A 24,553-nucleotide genomic window follows, 5' to 3' on the forward strand; every position below is an offset into this window, starting at 1 on the left:
CCAGCACAGTGCTGCTCCTTCAGCTACAATCACACCAGTAAAGTTGCTCTTGATACTGGTTAGTTTTGGTAGTCCAAAAGCAGCACCAATAACCAACACAAGCAATACCAGTACAAGCCCAGTTTCATCAGCCTGGCACTGTTGTGGCTGTGCTCAGGAGCTTGCACAGGCACAGCCTGTGCTGGTCAACAGTAAAACCCAGCTTGTCCCAGCCTGACTGGGCTGTGGAGCCTGAGTGTACCTCGCGCTGGATGCTCTTCAAGTGAGAGACCTGATAACTTTTACACACAGACTAGTCACTGGCAAATGAACTCCTGGCTGAACCAAGGTTAAGTGAGCACCTCTCTTCTCGTGTCCTTTTTATTTTGAGAGTGTGACCATTGCATTAACTGAGCTGTGACGACATTTGGAAAGTTAGTTTTCAGTCCTAAAAATGGAGTGGAGAGCTCTTTTGTGTTCTCTTGCAAAACCAACATTTTCCAGACCAAGGCAGCAGCTTGAGAGCCATATAAACAAAGGACAAATGAATCCCTCTTTACTTTGCTGCTGTTAGATTTGAAAGCTTGTAAGACAGAAAACCTTAACATTTCCACTAACGACTGTCAGAGACACTGAGTTCAATAGAAAGCAGAGAATATTCCAAGAACTTGGCAGGATAATGAAGCTTTCTTGTTATCATATGTACCACGTGAAAATATTCCCCAAGAAGAAATGTAAAACTGTTGCAGTTTATCATCTCAGCCAGCTAAAAACAATGGATGTCTGAGCAGCAGAACCACAACCAAGCCACGTTTGCACTGACTGCAGTGTCAAGTGTCAGCATCCAACAGGCTGGAGGAGGGAGACTTCACCTGGTTAAAAAAAAAAAACAAACAAAAAACCCCACACCAAAAAACCTCATCAAACAGAAAAAAGATAAAGAAAAGCCATGGGGCTCCACTTAGACAAACAACACGATGCTCATCCAGCACAAGGCTGCCTGATTCACTACACTTGAAGGCTGTGGTGACAACAGCAGGTATGAAGGAAAGAAACTGATTAAGCATGTAAGAATCCAGTTTAGCCATTAATTTCAAAAGCACAGCAAGGAATGACTCCCTTGAACTGCATTCAATAGAGGGAGGTTTTTTTTCTGTCATCAGAATGAGAACGGGGTAAGATTTCTTGGCAAGAAAAAGTAAGAACATATTTCAGAAGATATCATCTGTCTTGCACAAGAATCTTCTCCTGCTGCCAAAGAGCTGCAGATATTTGACAAACTCTTTTCTTCAAACTGAGTTTCTTCTGCCCTAATGGACTTCCACAGCCTCTTCTGAAGAAGGGCAGCATTTTTGCTTTCAAGTGGGCAAGGTCTGTGGCATTATGATGAGGCAGATCACACAATCCTGATCCCCAGGAGCAGCAGAGGCATCACCATCCTGCTGGTAACAACAGAAACTTGGTGTGCTGAAGTCAGAGGCTACAGGCAGACAAGGATCACTGGCAGTGTGTTTCATGTGGGATGCACACTGTCACAATCAAAAGTCTGCTCAACTCTACCTGTCCTGTGATGTGGGATGCAAAGTACACCAAGGAGTAAGATGGTTACCTCTCTATTCTCTTCTTCATGCATAAGTCCACCCCAGTTGTCTCTTTAGTAGACCAACATGCTATTTGGTAGCTAAATATGAAATGGAGAAGCCACACAATCAAACTCTTCCAATCCCCAAGGCCACCATCTAAGTAAAATTACTTCTCAGTGATTTTTTTTCCTCCTTCTCTTCTTCATCAGTGTAGGTACTTTTCTAACAGTTCAGCTGCTACTTAATTTTTAAATTGGGAGCAGGAGTTGTTGCACTGTTTCGTATGTCATTTCAGGGCATATATATGTGGAAAACAAGGTGTGACTGCACACTGCGTGTGCCTCCAACACTAACACCACCAGCAAGGATGTGGGGCCAACAGCTGCTGTGCCTTCTAGCTGCTCACCCTGCCAACAGCTACACTGCAAAGCCTTCTCTCCTTCTGCAACTTGGGTCAGCTGAGCACTCTCAGGGAGAGTCTGTTCATCTGTACAACAGTTTCCCCTCATATTTGCTGCACATACAGCTCCCAGAGCCCAGCCCCAGACATTTGGATACAGAGCATCTCCTCGGCCCAGTGCTCAGATGCCATCTGCTATGGAGGGGAAGCTGCTGTCAGCAAACCCTTGTCTGGAGGCCTCTGAGAAGCTCCTTCGGTGGGGAACACAGGGCTCATGCCATAGTGCCCATACAGCAGAGGTGCAGCCAACACCAACTGAATTCCTTGTTTGAGCTGAGAGAAGAGCTGCCCTGCTCTCCAAGTGAGGCCAGTGCTCTGCTCTGTAAATAAGCCTCCGTTGTGCTGCTGCACTCCATCGATCACGATGATAAATGGGTTCTCAATCTTCAGAGGCACCAGCTTGGCACTTCTGGATTGCTGTGTCCCCACTAGACAGTTGCAGTTAGTTAGGAGCTTAGATGACGTGTAAGGAATTTACACAGGCTTAGTTTAGTTTTCAGTCTCCCTTCTCATAAGGAAAATAAATTACTTTACTTCAAAGAGTATCACCTACTTGACATTAAATAGCTGTAGAGAGCTGTAGTTGTATTTACCACTAAGAGCAGTAATCCAGTTGCCCATCCCTTACTGTATTCTTGCTAGGATGGAAAAGCACAGATTCTTCGTGAGTTACCCTGATTTGTTCTGTGAAACTTCACAAAAATGGTTTTCCTTCTCCAGTTTAACTACCCATATCCTGTTTTCTGAAAACATTAATTCTCTTACTGAAGCACAGACTTGAATGTCATACAAAAAGGTTCCTGAGTGTCTTTCATTAAGAAATAAAACTGCTACAATAAACATGGATTTATTTTCTTCAGGAAGAAACTTGTTTCAGACTTTCCAGTCAGAGCAAGAGCTTTCAGATTTTCTGTCAAGCATGTTCTTGCTACGTATTTGTTAAAACAAACTCTCAAATGGGTGCACTAAAAGGGTACTTTTCATAGGGTATACTATTAATACACCACACGCCTGAAAGTCCGGTTGCCCATGAAACAGGCCTTGTGAATATAGTCACAGCACATCTGATCTGCACAATTTCTTCTGCAGGATTCCTGCCTCCATTCAGTCACCCAGATGACTGGTGCTCTGGATATTCACCAGGGTGAGGTAAAGGTGCCAGGCTTCTGCTTGCTCTGCTGCTAATGCTATCAGCAAAATCCTCATTATTTTCTGTACAAGCTGGAAAACCAGTAGCAATAAGAGGGAATATGATTTAGTGGTCAAGGAGATAAATACCATTCTGGAAAAACAGACTGTCTCTCTTCCTCTGTCGTTATGTCTCTATGTGACACAGGGCAAATCTTTGAATCAAGTTTCCACAAGCAGTCAGGAATTCTATGTTCCTGCTCTTTCTCGCATGTGGCTTGGGATCTGCTAAAGATCAGAAGTTCTGCTCTGCAGAAACGTTAAGCAATTACAGTTTACTTGAATGGTATTGAATCTTTTGAACATATAATTCTTAACTAATGCTAACTTTTCTGAAAATCACCTCTGCAGCATTTAAAACTAGTATCCAAAATTATGGTCTCTTTTAGCTTAATTTTGCACATGGCTATGGCCACAGTATCCCTGGGAAGCCCAAGGGGAACACTGGTATCCCTGTATTCAGCTGGGGGTCTGGACAGTCCCAGGTACCTGACACACTGAGGGGCAAGGACAAAATGAAGGACTGAAGAGCTGTGTTGTGCACACTGAGCAGTGCAGGAACCCTGCATTGATCATGGTGCTGGATGTGTGCTCAAGGGGCTGGAAACAGTCCCCTGGCAGCTCTTCCATCAGCATGCTCTGTCCTTTGCAAGTAGAAGCCCTGAACATGAACTGATTCACTTGTCTCTGATTTTTATTTTTTTTTTAAAGCCAAGGAACTAAATAAAAGAAACTAAATAGAACTTGCACCTAGCAAGTGAATTAGGCAGCTGAGGGGAGTGTTAAGGAGGAAGCAGACTAATGGGGTTCATGAATTTACTATGCTGTATTGACTCCTATTCTCTGAAAATTGAGGACTGCCCTTCTATGTGGGCTAATATTGTAAAAATAAAATAAAATTAAAAAAAAAAAAAAAAGAGTTAGCATCCTTTTTAAAACGTCTTGCTCTGACTAATCAGTCACTGGCTCACCAAACATACAGAGGTGATTCCAGAGAAAACAATTCTGCAGCACGCATGGTGTTTAGATGTGGCCATGGGCTCTTTAACCAGCAGGGAACCATAAATATCCAGATGTTGGGCTACATCCTGATGGTTACAGTGTGTGCTGGCAAGGAGAGAAAGTTTAGAAGAAGACAGTTATCAAAGGAGATGGAACATCAAGACTGCAAGATGCACAAAATAAACTTGGCAAATGCTCACTTAATACCAATGAAAGCAAAATATCACCAGAAATGGCATGGCTCTTGGGCCTTTTTCTTAAATGTCCATTTCCAGTTCTCCATTTCTGTATCTGGTAAATCCACTGCTCTGGAGGGGAATAAGAAAACATACTCCTGCATAGTGCTTTAAACCAGGTTCCCATGTGGTATCTTGCCATGTTCTAGTAAAATGTCTCACAGTGCATTGAATATGTCATCCAAAGAGCATGTATGATCATGTTCTGAACACCTGCACTGTTTATTTTTAAGGGAAACCTGGTCTGTGCATCCAGCTTGGAAAAGCAATGCTACCATCCCTTCTTCTTCACCATAAATTCAACTCCTGGTCTTGAAGCTTCATTTTGATATCTGATTAGAAGGTGAGTGATCACACAGCAAACCAGTGAATCTGCAGCCATCACTTTGGGCAAGTGTGGCCACTTTCATATGCAAAGTGGCTGATTTTGCAAGAAGAGCCTTTCTGAGCACTTGTGGTTTACCAAAACGAGTGCTGTGTATCACACTTCCAGGCTCCAAGATTGTGGAATACTGTTCCACTGCACATTGCATATGTTCAGCCTTCTTTATCTGGCTTTGAAGCCTTTTCTAAACAGCTGTTACACTACTTGCACTAAAAAAGTACAGGCTCCTTTTTCACCATATAAATGTGTAGTTTTCTCCTCAGATTGGGGCTTATACAGCTCTTGTGTATGGAACACATGAAGCTGAAGCACTGCACACAGAAACAGCACCAGGCTAGCAGGCCAAACACAAGCCCAGGAATCAATACTCCTAGATCCAAATCAAGCCAAATTGCTCTGGTACTGGGACCTGCGGAGGACAGGCTGACAATTTTAGCCTTGCTGGACAAGTTCCAGCAAAATGACAAGACTGTGTTGCTCTCAGGTTTCTTATAAAAAATAATTAATATGCTCATTTTATACAATGTGAAAACGAGAGACAGAAAAGCTAAGCAAGCAGTCCAAGGGCATGTCATGGATCAGAGGCAGGGCTGGGACTAGGAGCAGCAAGGCCATGCTGGTCTTCAGGAGAAATTTATCCCTAGGTCAGATGGGGTACCACTTACAGTATATTAAAAATCTAAAGAGAAGCTCTGTAACTTGTGAGCATTCACTCCTCACAGCCTCCCCCAAAACAGTGTATGGTACCAGTGAAGAATAATTAACAACCTATAGAGGGCAATGGAGGAAAAGAAAATGAGAAAGGTGAAAGCAAAAAAACAAAAGGAACTGAAAACCTCAGACAATGTATCTTCAGAAGGACAATTATGTACATTTTGTATGTGTCAGTCAATCAGATATACTAGACCAAAAAGGGCAGATTAAGACTATACATATAAACAGACTTTTTTGAGGTGGAATATTTACACAGGGGACACAAAAAGTGCTGAACTATGAGAGGATCTAAACTTCTGGCCACTGCTGCAACAACTAGAAAGGACTGCATCAGACTGCAAACAGCTGTCTCCCCACAGCAGAGATGGCTTTTGCACAGAGGCATCATTTCCCTCTCTGTGGCACAGCAGGCTAGTATGATCTGGTCACTAAACAAAAGCTGCCACCCCTCTGCAGCAGAACTTTGCTTTCTGATCTCCTGCCATCTTCTGCAGCCACAGAATACAGTTTGTGTGGATCAGCAAGCTATCACACCCACCTTCATGTCCTCCAGGAGAGCCTGCGGATCTTCGATGCCTTCTGGAACACACTTCTTGTTCTCTGGGAGAGATTCAAGCTTTTCCACCAGGGCTTTTAAACCCTTCAGTTCAAATTCTGTAAGGTGAGTCCATTTGGTTGACACTTCTGTAGCTGGAGACCCCGTTGGTGTTTTGGGATAGTCCGTGGGGGTTGTTGATTTTATGCTGTCATCTGACTCATTAGACAAAGTTCTTTTCAGGTATCTCATTACTGTGGCTTTTTGTTTCCTTCCTGCACCCTCCTTCCCTTCTGAGTGTGTGCTGTTGGGTGAGGAGGAGCCATCCACTAAGGATTTGGAGTTCTTATCCAAGCTGTCATCCTTCTCCTCCTGGATATGGGCATCACAAGATTCTTCATCCATGTCTAACCACGAATCTGAAGAATAGCTGTCTGTGCTGCGTTTTCTTTTTGCATCTGGAAGTTAGAAAAAAGAATGCTGAATTTTTACCTGATGTAATTCACAGCTGAAACCCCTCTCCACCACTGCCACTGCCTATTTAAAAGAGCACTAGATAATCCCTAGGAAATATGCGACAGGAACAGGCCCTATTCAGCTGATTTTTAATTTTGGGGGTGTTGTTTGTTTTAATGCTGGTTTTCATTAACATCCACTCAATTCAAATGACTGGGAAACATTTAGGGAAAAATTATGCTTTCTTCAAAGCTTCAGTCCTCTATGCCTTCAATTAAGAGTAGGCAGAGCTCTTAAGTCACACACAATTAATTCTCCCACAAATCCAAAAGAGACCAGATTCAGCAGCATAACAGCTTTAAGAGGAGAGTTAGCACAGAGAAGGGAGGGGGAAAACGGTGGGAGAAAGCACGTTAAAATGCTCTACATCATTGTTCTTTCAGGAACCCTGCACAGAACAAAATCAGCTTCCCAAGACTTTTCCTCTTTGTGAGCAACTGTTAATGAAACAAGACCCACCACTTGTTACTGCATGAATACTCCTTGCTCTTCTGAGACAGAGGATGACAACCACACTTATTTTCATGACAAGAAGCCTAAACCCACTGAGAAACACAAGGACTGTCCCAGAGTTAAATGATACTATTTTTCTTAACGCCATCCTTGACACACTCAGGAAGACCTAAAGGCAAACTTCTGAGTTTAAGGAATTATTAATCTTAATTTTATAGCAGGTTTTCTCCTAAAAATACCAACTATTAACCAACTCTGTGCAACCAAGCAGTGAAAGCAATGTAGGAAACAGTAGCCAAGGATCCCTAAAACACACATCTTATTTATTGGACACGATTTCCTTTACTAAGTGCACAACATTGAATGCAGGCTAGCAACAGCAGGAACTTCTCTGGAAAATACAGTTAACATTGGCAACACCCAGTTAAGTCAACGTGAATTTTAATAGTGGCTGAAATGGGTATGAGATCAAGCTGCAAACAAGAACACTCTGCCAAGGAAAGAGAAGTCATACAGAAAAAGTGAGTGAACAATTAATGAGAAGTTCCTTTCACAGCTTTCGTGCTATGCAGTGCAGTAGCTTTGGATTAGGACAATGTGAATCATGCCTAAAGAAGGATTAAACAGTCATTAGAGAAAAACCTCAGCATCCAGCTGTTTAACAGTGAGGTACCAAACAAATGCTGCAGCCCAGTTCCGAGCTGGCAAATTCAGCCTTATCAGAGAGAAGCTCCTTGTCTCTTGCACACCCTGTACCATCATCTGGCAAAACACATGTGTAACTTGTCAGCTGGGTAACAAAGATGCAACAGGTAAGGGCAGAGCAGCTGCCTAGGGGCAGCCAACCCAGCTGCTGAGCTTTGCAGGTTCAAATAAAAACTGTACATCCAGGTGCGCCGCTGTGTGTTAGTGCCTGAGAGAGACAAACCGGCCACTTCACACTTTTCAGGGCAAGTGTGCTGTTGCTGCAGTGTCACTGAACCATTATGGTTGGAAAAGACCTCTAAGATCATGAAGTCCAACCATCAAAATCAAGCATCTCTGTCCAGTCCACTCCTTCAGGCACTTTTACATTTTTCCACTGAACCAAAATGGCCACAAAACTACACCTGAAAGGCACATTTAAGCTGAAATGCCTGTGAAAAGACGACAGTCACAAAAAATACCAGCTACTAGCAAGGCTGGACACAGCCAAACCCAGCTCCTTCCTCAGTGTAGGCTCATTTCCTCCCTGCACTCCTCCAAAAAAGCTTCACGGTGGAGAAGTACAGCAGAGTTTATTTTGTGTGCTGAGGTGGTGGCATGTAACACTCCAAAGCAGCTCCTCCTCTCTAGTCTGTGCTAATACACCCTCAGAAAAACAAACAGGATTAGAAAATATCTTAACCAGAAGATTTAAAAACCATAGGTTATCCAACTTGTACCTAACACTGTTGTTTCCTTTGTCCACAGCAGCTACCACACTTACCTACCTCAAAGGGCTAATCAGCTTATGTCATCCTCCCCTTTTACAGCTGAGGAAACAGATGCTTGGGAGAAAGCATGATTTACTCATTGTCACACATCAAAACTAGGACAAAACCAGGAACCAGAATCCAGGCTCTTGGATCCACATCTGGAGCCCCTTCTCTAAGCCACGCTGCCTTGGTGAGCTATTTTACAATTGACTGAAGCACAAAAACCCAGCTTGGATGGGAGAAGATGCAAGTGATAAAACAGAAGGTGACAGCAGATACACATCCCTGTGCTACCAGGACAGCATCATTCATGGAAATTGTATAAATCTGCACAAACAGAATGATGTTTCTCTCTGCCTGTGCTGTGGCTCTGCTGAACAGGAACCAATGACTATAACTGGGACAAACTGCAAGCACAGACAAGGCCTAAAGAAAGAGAGGGGGGATCACACCATGGAGGTGTGAATAACTGACTCCAGGTAATGCTCTGGTGCCAAAAGTAAAGAGCCTTCAAGAGAGACTGCTACTTTTTCTCTCTTGCTCTAATCTACAGAAACAAAAGGCAAGAGAAGAGTCAAACAGCACAGCTCCTGGGGCCCCTCCTCCCACCAGAACCAAGCAGCAATTCCCACCTGGCAGCTGCCAGTGCTTCCCTACCACCAGCTGTCTGCACAGGACAGACGCTGCTGTGCCAGCAACACCTGGGTATGGACAGACAAAAATTAATCTACATCTAACCTCAAAACGGACTATCACCAAACAAGCACCCTGTGGCCTGTTCTCTGCCAGCCTGGAAGTTAACCTGATGCCCTGCCCAAGCCTGCCTTTGGGTCAGGGCTTGCTAATAACCTGAGGTGTATCACCCTGTTCTGGAGCACTAAGGGATTCCAGCACTGTTGCACCAGCAGGTGAAGGGCAGACTGCTTTCAAAAGATAGTAACTGCTACTGCTGCCAATTTCAATTAAAAAAAAAAACAAACAAAAAAGGGAATCAATAATGGAAGGATAAGGTCAAGGTGAGGAAGGTTCAATTTGTGTTTTCAAGTGTTTTGTTGTAATGCAACATGCCATGATTTTTTATTTATTCATTTTAATGAGAAGAGCATCTGCCTGAGCATTGCTCTGCTGTGAGCTGAGGCCCTGCACATGCACAGTGTGCTTTGACTTTGCCAACAAGTGCATTTTAAGCACTGTATTACCAGGGTTCTACTGTCTTTGAGATGTTTGTTGTATAAAATCTCCCCATGCTCCTGCTAAGTGCAGCTGTGGTTTCTTCTTCTGAGTCAGTGCACCAGTTACACCCTCACTTTCAGAGTGGTTCTCTAGTCTGGGCTCCCACACAACTTACTGCAAAAAAACCTTCACCCCTCTCCCTCTCAAAGCAAATACAAATGGTTTATACAAAGGAGCCAATGACATAGTGAAGAGGAGCCAGCAGCGCAGGCTTGACCACAAGACAGAGCTAGAAATACGTTTTTCCTACAGCAGTTCACTTCCCTGTGGTTCCAGGCAAAACACTTAACTTTTCCCACAGTACAGTTATTCACTTGTACAGGAAAGATAATTATCCACTGTTTCTTTCCTTGCTGAAAAGCAACTTGCTCTATTACAGAAGAAGGGGAGGGAGGTAAACTCATGAAATCTTTCTAAGCACTTTAGAAGAGTCCCATGTGCAGGACCCACCTGGCAAAACCCTGACACTGTGACTTGGGAGCAGCAGTTGCTCTTGGTCTGCTGAAGACAGCAATGACACTTTCCTTAGCAGGAAAAAACCCTAAGCATACTGGAAATGTATCATTGCATGGAGCACAGCACACAGAAATCACTCAACATAGTCTATTTCCTATCTATCATAAGGAAATCTATTCTATCCTGAGAAGAGGGAGGAAAAAAAAAAATAAAAAGACATGGCTACTTCACCATACTAAAGGGCATATTTCCTTCATCCAAGGAGCTTAACATACAGTTAGAACCATCCTGTTAGAATTTTAGCAACGGGAATCTTAAAAGCTGCAGGCTACAGTTTCTGATAGCCCAGTATCTTCTCCCAATTACTCTTTGTCAGCTCCCTCTCAAGATCAATATCTCACTCAAGGTCAATTGTGGTTGAAAACATCCAGTACAGACTCATTCCCGATAAGAGTGAAAATAATGAAGACATATCCATCCCCAAACAGTGCATGTTCAAATCTAGGGAGAGCCAAAGAGAATCCTTTTCTGATTTCAGCTGGCAGGACAAACATCACAGTTGAGAGGGACAAGGAAAAGGAAAAAGAGAGAGGAAGAGACATTGCCTGCTTTTACAGCAGCCTGTGATTGCTGTCATGTCATCATTCCCCTGAGTGTTTGCCCTTCTGCTGAAGAGATCTGAAAAAGAACAGTATCAGAGACTAATTAGGAGGTAACTGCCTGAAAACTCATTCTGGGCCTGGAGAATGGGAAAGGAAGCCAGTCATCATCTTCCAACTCATTGAGAAGCACAGACATTTTTATTTAGGGAGTGGGAAGACTCAAGGTTTGAGCATTGCCTACACTGAGGTGGTTTGGTTTGGGTTTTTTCCTGCTTGAAGTTGTATGAGTCAAGACATTTAGTAAACAGAAATACAAAAACAAAGTAGCTATACTAGCATACAACTACGAGACTGAGATGTCACAACACAATCACAACATTGCATTTTGATTAGAGGCAAATGAATCAAGAGTCACTCCCCATGTAGCAACCTTTATGTCCAAGCAAATAAATACTATGTAACAAAAATACAGTATGAAAAATCTAACTGTACCCTTAAAACACAGTTGCTGATGAACTAAGTTTTCTGTGTTCTCCAAAGGTGTTCTCTGTCATCCCAGGCATCTCTTTTTTTCCCCACACAGGAGAACAGGATCTCTACCAATCTGTGAAAACTACCACCTTGTGAGTCCCAGAGACCATGGGCAGCATCCTGAGCTCCCTGCTAGATGTCCTGAATTGATCCAGCAAGACCACTGTATCAGAAGGCATAAAAGAAAAGCAAGCAGCACAACTCAAGGGTGAATAATAGCAAGTCCTAGCACCCAAAAGGAAAGGTAGAAAGAAAACATTTAGAACCAATTATGTCAAAGAATTATATTTTTTTTAAACAGGAGAAACATGAAGGTTATTCAAGAAAAATTTCTGAAAATTAATACAAGTATGTGAATATTTTTTTCTTAAACCAAGGACAGAAGACAATTAAATCTATTGAGGGGTTTGCTGAGTAGTTAAGTACTTTGTTTCATTACTCCCTAAGGAGAATAATGGGAAATTCTTCGTCAAGAGATACTCACTCATGGGAAATCAAGAAATTGCTTGCAGATCAAGAAGTCTCTGGGGAAAAGACAATTTAAGGACCTAGCAGTTCTGAAGAAAAGCTTAAAAACAAAGTGGTGGGGTTTTAGAACACTGACCTCATTTGGATCTCCTATCCCACAGCAAGTGAATGATACTAAGATATACACACCACAGAACAAATAAGTGTAATTCAAGGATTACAGCTGGCAGAGATTTATTTGAGTCAAGAGGCTGGACACAGACAAGTTAAAGGAAAAGTATTTGAAACAGTATCACTCAAGCAGAACAAAGTATCTCAGCTTTGTGAAGGTAAATAATGTACCTTTACTCCTTTGAATTTGACAAAAGCCCAAGCGAAAGATCCAGTAGATCTAAGCAGACCTGGACTTTTTGAACCACAATCCCCAGTTAAATAAATTTTAAGGTTAAGATTCTGCCAAGAAATAAAAATTAGGTTTCTGACAAAAAAAGTATACATCTGCCTCTCCTGGAGAGAAAGGTCCTGGATGTCACTGTCAGATTTTATCAGCATGCTAATACCCTGAAGTCAAGAGATAGCAGGCAGGAGGCTGAACTACACACTGTCAGTAGATACCACTTCAGTAAGCTGGAAGTACTGATCCATTCAAGACAGTAACAACAGCTCAAGACCTGCCCAGCCAGACACTCCTAGCACCCACCTCCACTTGGTATTATCAGTAATTACTGAGCTGGCCAGAATTCACACTAGTGATTTAGGTGAAAAGGTCCCATCTCAATATCCTGAACCACCCGCTCTTCACAGCTGATTTGTTCTGAAATTACACCTCAGTGACCTGACACCCCCACCCTGCCTACAGGATGAGCCTCTTTCCACACCAGTGGCTTAGACAACAGGAGGTTGTTCCTTATTTTCCAAAGAATGCAGTTACCAGTTTTGCCACTGCTTTCTGAAGAGCTGATCCAAGGGGCTAATTCATCCTTTCCTCTAGAATGATCTGACAAAAGAGAAAAATTCCTGCTTACCTAACTCTTCTGATCAGGGTCTCACAGAGCAAAGAGACACAAAATGTGAAGCACCCAAATTCCTAGGGAATTCCCATCTACCTACACTGACTTCTTATCTCCCTCCAGTTATTCTTGGTCAGTAAAACTCACTGGAGACTAAATCTGCCCATAATTTCATAAATCCCTAAGTATTATACTAGTAGGTGATAAGGTCCTTTCTCTGTCCAGAAGCCAGAGCAGTTCAAACCATGCCAGGTTCACTCCAAGTGGTGTCTGAGGGAGCAGAAGGCACAGAAATACTTAAGTTCTTCCCTGCACTTCACACATTAAGGTTTAGTTGGTGTTTGTGCTACTTTCAGCCTTTCTGTGCTAAAGTAGAGAGGCAACATAGCTCATCTTGTTCCATGAAAAGGAGGAAAGGGTGGAAAAAGGGCAGTTCAGCAAGGCAGCAACTGGAATTGTCACACATTGAGGTAAAGCTCACATGGGTAATGCCTTCCCACTGCAGACACATCTCTGTCTCTGCTGTGGTCCATTTTCAGCTATTGTTGGAAAGGTTTCTCTGACCTCCCTGCACTTAGGTTATAGATCACACAGATTTGTGTAGGTGTTCTTGATTTTGTTATTCTGCAGAACCAGAAGTCAGTCACCAGACAGAACTAAAGTAGAGACTGAAGGAAAGAGAGGAGAAAGAAGCCAGGTTCAGTGACCACAACACATTCTGCAGAGGAGACACTCTATAAAAGGACTAAATATCCATCCCACCAAAGCACATTTGCAATGCACACATTGCTGGCTACTAAGGTACTGTGCCAAACATGGCAGTAAATCCTCAGCTGTTTGGCAGATCATTTCAACACAAACGTTACTGAAACCAAGGAACAAACGCATCCAAAATTATTCTTCTGGGATCCACTTGCTAAGGGAATGCTCAATAAATAGAATTCTAAGTAGGCTAGTACTTCATGGAAATGCTTTAGAGTCAAAACCTTCCCCACCCCAAAAGAAACAGTTTGTTAGGATTTCTGCAGTTCTCCAATTCAATTTCTAATCTGCTTTGCAGAATCCAAAGCAGTAACTTGCCTAAGGTGGTAGCATCAGTTCTGAATATGCACTCAAAGGATTCACTCACCAATTAACATTGATTCTTTCTGGTACTCTTTGCTGAGGTGGCAGCGCTGGGTCACACAGGACACGTATCTCTCCAGAACATACCAGCACATTTCATAGTAGAAAGGATACCGGAATTTGGCGTGCACCTGAAAGCAAGACCAAGACTGTCAGGCCAGGGGGAAGGGAGAGAAGTTTGCAGCACCAGGGCCAGTCATCATCCTCATCGTGTTATCAAGAGCACAAACAGTAGGCAAGAGGGGGAGGGGAGAGAAGGTGGGAGCCGAGTGAGATGTATGCCTTCAGCATACCAAATGAGGAGCCTGCCTGCCTGCCATGATAGCATCATTTCTTGGTTCACTAATTTGTATCCTCTTGGGGTGGTGGGAGAGGAAAGGGTTTGTTTTCTTGTGAAATCCTGAAACTGACGGATGGCCCCTACGGTATTATTTACCTACTGTATAAACATAGGGTGGTCACATACAGATCTTAGTCACTAAAATTCAAGTTAAAATAGAGGTGTTTTTTTAATTTGTTTCCTAAACACTATCACATGATTTTTATCAAAATGGCAGCATTACCTAAAATGAGTCAAGCAGGAAACACACCTTTTTTAATTACACAACAATTTGTTTAAACAAATGATCACACAAATTCTTGATTACTGGTAACTACACATTAAAAGTAAAAACCCCTTACATGTTTCACACTTAATACTTTGGTAGCAAGTTAGCTTTTGCAACAAGCAGAATGAAGAAGCAGGATTTTGACAAAAGATACTGTCAAGCTGTCTGCATTTTTTTACATCCCAGACCTGTTGTTCTCACACAAGAAGCTTGTTCTCCAACACCACATATTTGTGAGATTTCAGATTTGAAAGAAAACAAAGTGGGTTTCCTTCCTTTGCAACACAGTTTTATATCTGTGGGAGGTCACTTTACCAAAGAAGAATGTGGGAAGCTCCTAAAATGCAAGAACATATGTATATTTATGGTGGTTTGTTAAAAATGGATGTCATGCATCTTGCATGCACTGACACTGTGCACTTCTTTCCTCTGGTGGCACAGAAATGTGCATTTTGCAGCCTTGCATGCACGTGTTGCCCTGGGATTATAGTAACTGCCCTTAGATATTCTATGCATATTAACTGCTCACCTAGCCAAGAGGTGTCCCACCCACCTTTAATGAAAAGTTTGCACCAGGAAGGAGTATTATCTTAGAAATCCCTTCTTAAAAATCAAACCCAGAACACCACCCCACCCTAGATCACAAAAAAAAACAGTGAGGTCTAAATAGAACCACTAATCCACCACCTGAAACTCAGATTCAGCTCTGCAAAGCAGGCACTTTCAAAACATCTGTGTGGGGATATAAGCACTGAGCACATCAATGGCTTCCTAGAATGCCCACATTTGAACTGTCCCCAAGGTGAACAGCCAAAGAACGTGCCTCTGTTCCCAGGGCACAAGAAACACAAGCACTTTTAGCAGTAAACCAACACGTAACGACATGAAAATATAGTGTATTGTCCCACTAAACGTATCACAGGGTAGGATTTAAACACTCCATGGCAATTCCCAAAAGTTAAGATCTCTTAAATTCAACACAAAAGTAGCTGGCAAATCTGAACTGCATGTTGCTACGGGTCACACCTCCAGCAATGCTGCACCTTCTCAAACATTTCCCTGGGCTGTCTATTACAAAGCACACATCCCAAAAAACAGAAGGAGGGAGGAAACAAAACCCAAACAACATCCCCCTAAATACGAGAACATTTAACCCCAGGGCCTTCTTGCATTAAAGTGTATTTTTGCTTTGGTTTAGTTACTTGTCATAAAGAAGCGATGGAGCCACTTATCACTATTACGGAACACAGGGGAAATTAGCCATGCTAAAATATATGCTAATAAAGGAACTCAAATTTTTCCAAGAGAGCACTGCAGGAAACAAAATTTGCAAAGAATTGACTTACAAACAGGAAGCCGCCTTCCACCCCTCAGCCTTCAAAAGGTTTTCAGCCACATGCCTGGGAATATTAAAGACATCATTGCTCAACATTTGTTGACAGATTCTGAGCTTCACCAAATTTAGTTGTTACCAATGTTAATTCAATGTGAAAGACAAGGCAGTAATGCATGCAGTGCTCCCATTATGTATATCAATCTTTAATATTCAATTTGAGTTCCTAATTGCCTCACTATCAATGTTCCAACCCACAGCAATCCCTCCATGCCTCTGTAATTCACTACTTGCCCAAGAAGGCTCTGCTTTTACAAACCTTCAGAAGTAACAGCTACTGCATGTAGCAAGAGATCCTCTGCTTTTTTGCCAGTGCCTTTTGCCAGGAAAGCACATCTAACAGTGCTTTAAAAAAGTCTTTTAAACTTTGCCTTACGGAGATGTAGAGAGGAGTAGGTTCTCTGTGATACCCTTGGACATTTAGTAGTTATTATAGCTATGAACTGTATTATGGACATGTCCATAGTTTTTGCACTGTACACTTGTGGTCATATGAACTCTTACAGGGAGGAGGGGAGGAATAAAAGAAAGGAAGAAATCAAAAGTGTTCTGTGATCAGTTTAAAGTGTAATACCTGATACAGACACTGCCAGAGGACTAAATCCCTCACCAGCAGGGAAACACACTACATCAGCTAATACGCATTTCCAGCTCTAACTTCTGTGATTAATAATTTACAATCCACAGAATACATTTTTTAATTTTTCCTGCAAAGCAAGAAAAATCCTCTCTGGAATCGGATTCATTTCTTTAGTTCAAAGGGAAATTATTTTTAAGACTTAGATCTCACTCCAAAACCAAGCCAAAAACCCTAAGCAAGCAAGCACACACTTTCCTTCAAGAAAGCATTAATCTCTTCCACAATGTCCACTACAATCATTACAAACTCCACTTGTGTTTGATCAATCTAATCACAATATTGAAAAACCATTTATGATTATTTACAAAATAATTAATCTATCAACGTAAAAGACTATCTTACATTCCAGAAAAAATAAAAAAGCAGTAGCAAACACCACCATCTGTGAGTGACCACCTTATGATGTTTTGAGTGCTTTGGTCTCTATCCATGCTCAAATATTTTAACACAGTTAAATTTAGATGAGTTGGGAGGAAGTTTGACACATTCTTCCTCTTCAGTAACACAGAGCTCTAACACCCCTGTGCCAGGATGATGAATCTCTGCATGGCAGCCTGCTCTGCAGTTATTCAAGCTGGTCTAGCAGAGAGCTAAACAGCTTGGCCTATTTGACTGGCTGTTAATTGGCCTCTAGGAAAGCCAGACTGCAAAATGAGACTCTCTACAAACTGTAAGGCTGGAGAATATTTGTTTACCTCAATTGCACATTAGGAGCTGTTTCCAACAATAGACATGTTTTTTATCACTCCTTAAAACTATTTTTAAATGGCTATAACCCTCTTAAAAAGTCTCCCAGGGATATGAGAAATTAAGCTAGAATAAGCATGACAAGTATATAAACTAGGCAATTTTATCAGGCTGTAAATCAGCATTACTGTTTCAACCATATATTTATTCTTGTCTTAGCTGCTAAGACAACAACTACACCTAGCATAAAAATGACTTTGAATATCAGCAAAGATGATTAAGCATTATATAGCAAGTTTAAACACAGTGAAACCTCCATAAAATTGCTCTGTGCAAAAAAGGAGAGGGGAAACACACCTGTATTACACTTTGAGTGTGGCAAATTACTTCGTCAGTCACATCATGTAATTTACTTCTGTGCTATATACAATGGGAAGATCAATACTGATGAGAAACTCATTTGCAGTATGTTCACACTGGCAAATTTGTGTGAATTACAAGGGTATGAGTCTGCTGTACTAGCCAGCCTATGAATAGAATTATTGGAACAAAAAAATGGCAAAATTTAATTGGCAAAGCAAATAAAGTAGTACACACTAGAATCCTATTTTGAAAACATTTATCCCTTCAAGATTCCTGTAGGAAATTTTTCAGGCTGGGGGTGTGTGTTATTATTTCTAAAGAACAGGATTGATTTTTCTGCCTTTTCTCAAACTTCTGTATGCCTTAATTGCACAGCTTCTATTTTGTTTCTGTCTAGAAATTCTTGCTGTTCTTCAACTGTTCAGACAGCTTTGTTATTATACACCTGCCTATGAGCACAAGTTTGTGACCACAGGTGTGGGCTGAACATCACACATTGCTGCCACACAGCAACATACAAGCACTGAAATTAATTCTATGAAGTTGTGGAAATTCTGGGCTGATGGAGTTCATCAATCTTTTTTTAAAGCACTTGAGTATTTCTGGCAGGAAAATGATAAAGAACTACATAGATCTTGAAGAAAATCTAAACCCAAACCGACCAGAGTAAAGGTCTGATTTGGGGCTTCCAAATGTTGCAATATCCTTTTCCAAAACACTCTATCAGGATGTTTTCAAGTGGCAAGGATCCAACTCACAGAACCTTCTCATTGGATAAAGGTGCTAGGGACTTTCACAAGGCATTTCAGTGAAGTTCCCAAAAGTTCCCAAAACACTTGACAGGCATGGGGAAATCTGCCTCCTGGTACAAGAGGTAAGGAGATCACAGCTGCACCCACCTTCCCATGGGTGAGCAGTTACAACTCAAGGTGTGTGATCTTGGCTTCCTTCAGTTTTGTGGGAATAAAGTGTCATCTCTTCTACTACTTCAGGAAAGAGTTTCCTTCCATATTCCCCACAGACATCCATGGAAATAACTTGTTCCTAGCGTTGATTCTTCCTATTGGTCCTCACTTCTCCATTCTCCATGCAAGCTGCCTGTGCCAGCAACAACACACCCACCCCCTGAGCACCTGCAGCATGTATATCCAGTACATATTGCTGGTCTCTATTTACAGCTACTCAGACCTTCCTGTGCCTGACACCCCTGTTTAGCCACAGTCAACCCCTTCCTGCTTCTGCCATTGTAACTTCTTCCTGTCCAAGCCCCTTTACTCTTTCTTAAGACACTTGACACTCTTGCCTTGGGACACCTATTCAAAGCCAGGCTGAACTCCACTCTGGTCTCTGCTTCCACTTCCACTCTCTGTTACAATCCCTCCAATTCCCCTGAATTTCAGCTTGTGTCTTCATCTCTCTTCCACCAAGAATTCATTTTTTTGCTTAACATTCCTTTGTCTTCATTAAAATCACTCCAGGAAACCAACTGTTCCCACCACTGTTTGGCAATGTGAAGATGATCAGACCTTCTACCCCCTGTGAAGCAGGGGAGACTGGGGGGAGGACATCCTTCCTCTCAGCGAGTCAGAGATGCATTTTAAAACACTGCATCTTTGCTTCAGGCCTAAGGACTCTCACTGCAAAAAAAGCAACATGGGGTAAAAGCCCACCTGAGGCCAGAATTGTGCCCACCTGTGAGCTGCACTGATGTCCAAGACACCATTTAAGCCTTTCTAGTGAAAAATATCACAGCTTCCTGGTATTTTGCCAGTCCAGATCTCCACAAACACCACACCTGGCACCCGTGCCAGTGCTCCACCAGCGCTCAGTGCAAAGCTCCAAAACTGCCCACCACAGTCTCCAGCTGAACTTGTACATTCCACTGGTCCATCTTTGCATCAAAACACCACAACTGCCTTGCACAGTTTATTTTTTAGCCTACTACAACAGTGGCCTTTCCTTCAGATTCTGCTACTTTATGAACCTTTAAAGTCTATGATGACTAGGTGTCCCATTTATTAACCAAGGGTACAATTTTCACTCCCAAAGAGGCCACAGAGTAAATTCCTCCAAGATGTAATACTCTTTCCATCAGGGAGATGCCACACCCCAATGAACATTAAAATCTTCAGATTAACATCCCACCCTAAACTCTCTCCGTTCGAGGAAATTCTTGCATTGTATCAGGTCACTGGAAAAGAAAGTGCTGTGAAGTACAGAAGATGTTGTTTCATACGCAGGCTCTGGGCAGCTTTGTCAACTCAGCTGTGGAGAGTAGAAGCATCCTAGACCCATCAGCTCTCCAGGCTTAGATGTCCACTCCAGGAGTGCACAGAGAGATAAGCAGGGGTTACCACTGGAACTACTGGGACAAAGGTCTGCAAAGCGCTTTTGTGGAAAAGGGAAGGTGTTTATCAAAGCTTTAAACAGGCAAACACAACAACACTGAAGGGACACATCTGTGGGGAAAACAGATGAGTAAAATCCACTAAAAATAGCCAACATTTGCAAGTCTCATTAATTCACATTTACCTCGTTTCAACAACTCTGACACAGAGATCCCGTCAGGTCTTGTTTGTCAGAAAGGAATATGAGAGCGAGACCATGACATCTCATAGTCACAAAGAATTGTTCAGTTAAAAAGAGAATCAAGTATCCTTACCCTTGTTCTGTCCTCAATTTCATAGATGCGAAGCTGCATGGGAACATTAAAGCTATGCAGGATATTTCCACCAAACACCAGAGAATCTACTGGAGTATAAACCGCATGTATCCACCCTGGAGAGAGAAAGAAAAGAACTGAGAATGCCTCGTGCTATGTAGTGTTACAGAGCAATTGATAATCAAATTTTAACAACCCCCTGAAGTCCATTCTACAGGGGATGAGAGGTTAAAGCAATGACAGGTTAAATGCGTGTAGTCACACTTTAAGACTAGTTATAGCAGAACAGCATCCTACGAAGTACAGTCTCTGGATATTGGGTTCTTCTGTCTATTCACAGAACAATTACAGCGTTTACTGGGAAGACACAAGCTTGTGATTCAACTGTATCCATGACTAAGAAGTAAATTCAGTCTGTTCAACACCCTTGGCTCTCCAACGTATCTCCTGGCACATCCAGCAGGGTTGCAGATCATGTTAGCAGTGGTGGTGAGCTGCCTGTGCAACTGGACTGAGTCTCCTCAGACTTCCTTCACACCAGCACCAGAGCACACATCTTCAGATATCAATTCCAGTTATTACCAGCCCTTCTTCAGAGGTCAAAGTTTCATATCCTTCAACTTCCTGAACCAACCCAAAAAACCTTTATCACTGCAAGCCCCAAGTTAAGGGATTTAACATTTCTAGTACTGGAGCTGAGGAGACCGTTCTGAACCAAACCTGCAAGGGAGAGAATTAATTTCACAGGCTCCAAAACAAGGGAAGAATTTTTTATCACAGCAAAAATACAGGCACTACAATTCGGGCAGCTCTTCTGCTTCTGCGCTGTTTGCTTGGCCTGCCAGGAGCCAAGGACTGGCTATGCAAGACTGTAGCCTCTGATCTCTGCAGTGAAAAATGAATTGATCCTGCTAATGATCCAGGACCCACAGAGACCTGACACTTTTTTTTTTCTTCTTCATTTTTTAATGAGAAGTGTTACAATTTATGAACCAGAAGACAGCAAAGCAACATCAATTTTCTCCTAACTGTGCAGTACTTTCCATTAAAGCTGTGGCAGCTTTCCTTCATTTTCAGATCAGTGAGGGAGCAGGAAAATGCCATTCAGCCTAAAGGGTTCTTCAGCTAGAAGCCACAAAAGGTCTCCTCTGCAACAATTTTTAGACCATAAAGGCCTGCAAAGCTCTGTTTGAGGAGTTCTTGAGCCACAGCAGATGACAGAACTGGGGCTTTCATTTAAGGGCATATTGGTAAGAGAGAGAGGAAGGAAAAGAAAATAGCACTAGAATTTCCCCCCTAGAAACACAAGCTCATTGCTCGACAAATTTTTCTGAATTTCAGAATCACAGAATGGTTGAGGTTGGAAGGGACCTCTGGAGGTTGGCTGGTCCAATTTCCCTGCTCAAGCTAAAGTCAGCTGCCCAGCAATATGTCCAGATGGCTTTTCAGTATCTCCTAGGATGGAAACACCACAACCCCTCTCTGGACAACCTGTTCCAGTGCTCAGTCAATTTCCAGGTCTGATTCCACACAAAAAATGTGACACATACAAAAAAGCAGGTGGCTTATAGCTCTGGCAGCCCTCAGCATTATTGCATCTTTCCTCCTCCAGTTTGTACAATTCCAGTTAAGAGTTGCTCACAATTATTCAGCCCATTTATTACTACCAAATCAAGAACAACCAACTAGAGAGGAAATTTTTTTTCTCCTAAGGGTAGTGTGGCAGCTATGTACACCAACACTATAAAAACTCTTCACAGTTGAAGTAGTTCACCACCTCACATGAAATACATCAGTCTGTACCAAGATTAAACTACTGGAAAAATCCATTATCTTCCTGGTCCTAGCCTTTGGTAAGGAAAAAAGATCCAAGGTCAAGGAAGTTGGGGCCACTGCTTCCAGTAGGTAATCAAAGATATATCTGGCTTCAACTTGCCTGAGGAACTTGCGTGCAACATTGAAACTGCAGAGACACAAGCATCAAGAGGGACACAGGACACTATGGGCAAGATTAGACAAAAAAAGATGGAGACAAGGTAGAAAATCACAGGAAGACTGGCATAGATGTTACAAAGAAAAAAAATTAAATAATCTGCTGTTCTAATATTAACAAGACTGTGTAGGGAGCAAAACTGAAGAGCTCAGCACCAGAAAAGTAGAAGTAGGAGGAAAGAGAGATGAGCAGAAAACAGGAAACAGTTTTCATGAGGGTAATATATTGTGGAAATGAGCTCTGAGAACAGATAAGCTTGGATGGCACATTCAATTCATTCCCACAGCTTAGATACAAGCACAACTCAGAAATAAACTGAGGAGGATGAATGTTCATTGTGATCATTTGCAAACAAGAACACCCATCTTCTAAGTCTTCCCATTGCAAAGGTTTGTAAAGAGGAAGGCAGGTCTCCAGGAGAGGAGCAAGCTGCACATATACATAAGGCAAAAAGGAAGGCCAAGGGGAGTGATTTAGTATCATCCACACCAACACATCTACCTGCCTCACCCTCAGATACACCCTTACTTTTCCCTGGGTTAACTGACAGCACTGTTGACATGCATGATCACTCTGTGCTGGCCAGCCTGTCATGTCTGCTCACGTATGTCTGCATCTTGCAGCTCTCACAGCAAAACCTTGCCACCCAGCCTCCAACACAGACACCTCTGAAGCAACTGTCATCAACTTTCTCCTTGGTGACTGCTTCCTACTGCTTCCTACTGCTTCCTACAAAACCCTCTGTGTTTCACAGGTTAGTGCAAGACAGGAGGCAACATCTCTCCCCTTGGTAATACTCTCAAAAACTAATATTCTCAAAAACAAACCAAAAAAAAAGAGGAAAGTAACACAGAATAAAATGCCACAAATTTATTGTATCCTTAATGTTAAAAAAAGCACTGGAGTAATATCAGAACAAACGGATTCAGGACTGAAAAAGTTAAGTCAAGGGAATAAGTTACTGTTCATTTTTGGCTGAGAGACACAAACAAAAGCACCTGCTAAACATTATCTAAGGCTACAATTAAATCCTATAGATGAGACACAGGCACTGTGTGGTTTCAAGGATTAGTCATGAATTAGAAAACTCTTCCTCGTGGGTGACCAGTTTCAAACCAGCCTGTCTTGACAGTGGTAAGGACAGAGTGGAGGTGGAACCAGCCTTTCCCTCACAGGCTGGTCCCACCATGGGTGGCTGGAGCACATGCTCTGCTCCTGCAGGGCCCAGCCTGTGAGGACTTCTGCCCACACAGCCCAGGAACCAGCTCAGCTTCCCAGGTAGGGATGGCTTTGGAGTACAGACACTGCACAGTCACTGCTCACAGCCCTCATTTCCAGCCTCAACAAGAAGACTGCCCACTTCTGGTTCTTCTGAAGTTGATGGGGTTTATTTCAGTTCTTGGTGATTAATGGTTATTTTTTCCTTCCTAAAACAATCCTAGTTTACGAAGCCAAGGCAACATTGAGCAGGAATTCTGTTCAGGAGACTCAGAAGTGCTCTCAGCTGATTCACAGTTACAAAGTATTCCACCATTCCTAAGATACACTTGAGTAATTAGATGTTATAATCTCTAGTAAATCAGGAAGGTAAAATTAACTGCAACAAAACCTTTTCTGAACAGTTAAAAGAAAGATACAATCTCATTATCTTTCAAATTTTATAAAACAAGTATTATAAATATTGCAAACTTGTTAGAAGATTTCAGGGGCCTGTGAATTCCTACTGTACCTTCAAGGATGCAATCATTCATCTGAGAATAATAAAAAAAGAATATTAACTTATAAAGCTGTGGGGCAAACAGACTACAAGCTCCAAGCCAAAACCATCGTGCATCCGTTTCCAGTAGTAACTGAACAGATATTCTGCTTTGTGATATAAAAAGACACATTTTCCTGCAATTCTACAGCAACTTGGGGTGGAAAAGATAAAATATAAACACCTCAAAAATAAAAATTGACCGAAGGGATAGAGTGGGCACTGCCAATAAATGAAGCATTATTTCTCTCATTCAATTATAGAATCACAGATTGGTCTGGGTTGGAAGGGACCCTAAAGATCATTCAGTCCCAACCCCCCTGCATGGGCAGGGACACCTCCCACCAGACCACGTTGCTCCAAGCTCCATCCAACCTGTCCTTGAACACTTCCAGGGCAGCCACAGCTTCTCTGGGCAACCTGGGCCTGTGTCTCAACACCCTCACAATAAAGAGTTTCTTCCTAACACCTAAAAAAGTTTTCCAGAAACTGTTAGGAAAAGTTATTTTCCAGTTCTC

The 24,553-nt window shown here is 42.3% G+C and overlaps 1 protein-coding gene across 2 annotated transcripts in view; it reads right to left on the reverse strand.

Moving 5' to 3' along the window:
- The window catches only part of KDM2B (lysine demethylase 2B), a 110,938-nt gene that overhangs the window by 40,094 nt on the left and 46,291 nt on the right, over positions 1 to 24,553 (reverse strand). For both annotated transcript variants that reach the window (XM_051634419.1, XM_051634418.1), the window contains exons 9-11: positions 20,287 to 20,402; positions 13,938 to 14,064; positions 6,086 to 6,540 (exon numbers count right to left, since the gene is read on the reverse strand). In XM_051634419.1, coding sequence (XP_051490379.1) covers positions 6,086 to 6,540; positions 13,938 to 14,064; positions 20,287 to 20,402 — 698 coding nt within the window. The remainder of the gene's footprint in view (positions 1 to 6,085; positions 6,541 to 13,937; positions 14,065 to 20,286; positions 20,403 to 24,553) is intronic.

The sequence above is a fragment of the Apus apus genome, chromosome 16 (assembly GCF_020740795.1).
Source record: "Apus apus isolate bApuApu2 chromosome 16, bApuApu2.pri.cur, whole genome shotgun sequence".
Classification (NCBI taxonomy): domain Eukaryota; kingdom Metazoa; phylum Chordata; class Aves; order Apodiformes; family Apodidae; genus Apus; species Apus apus.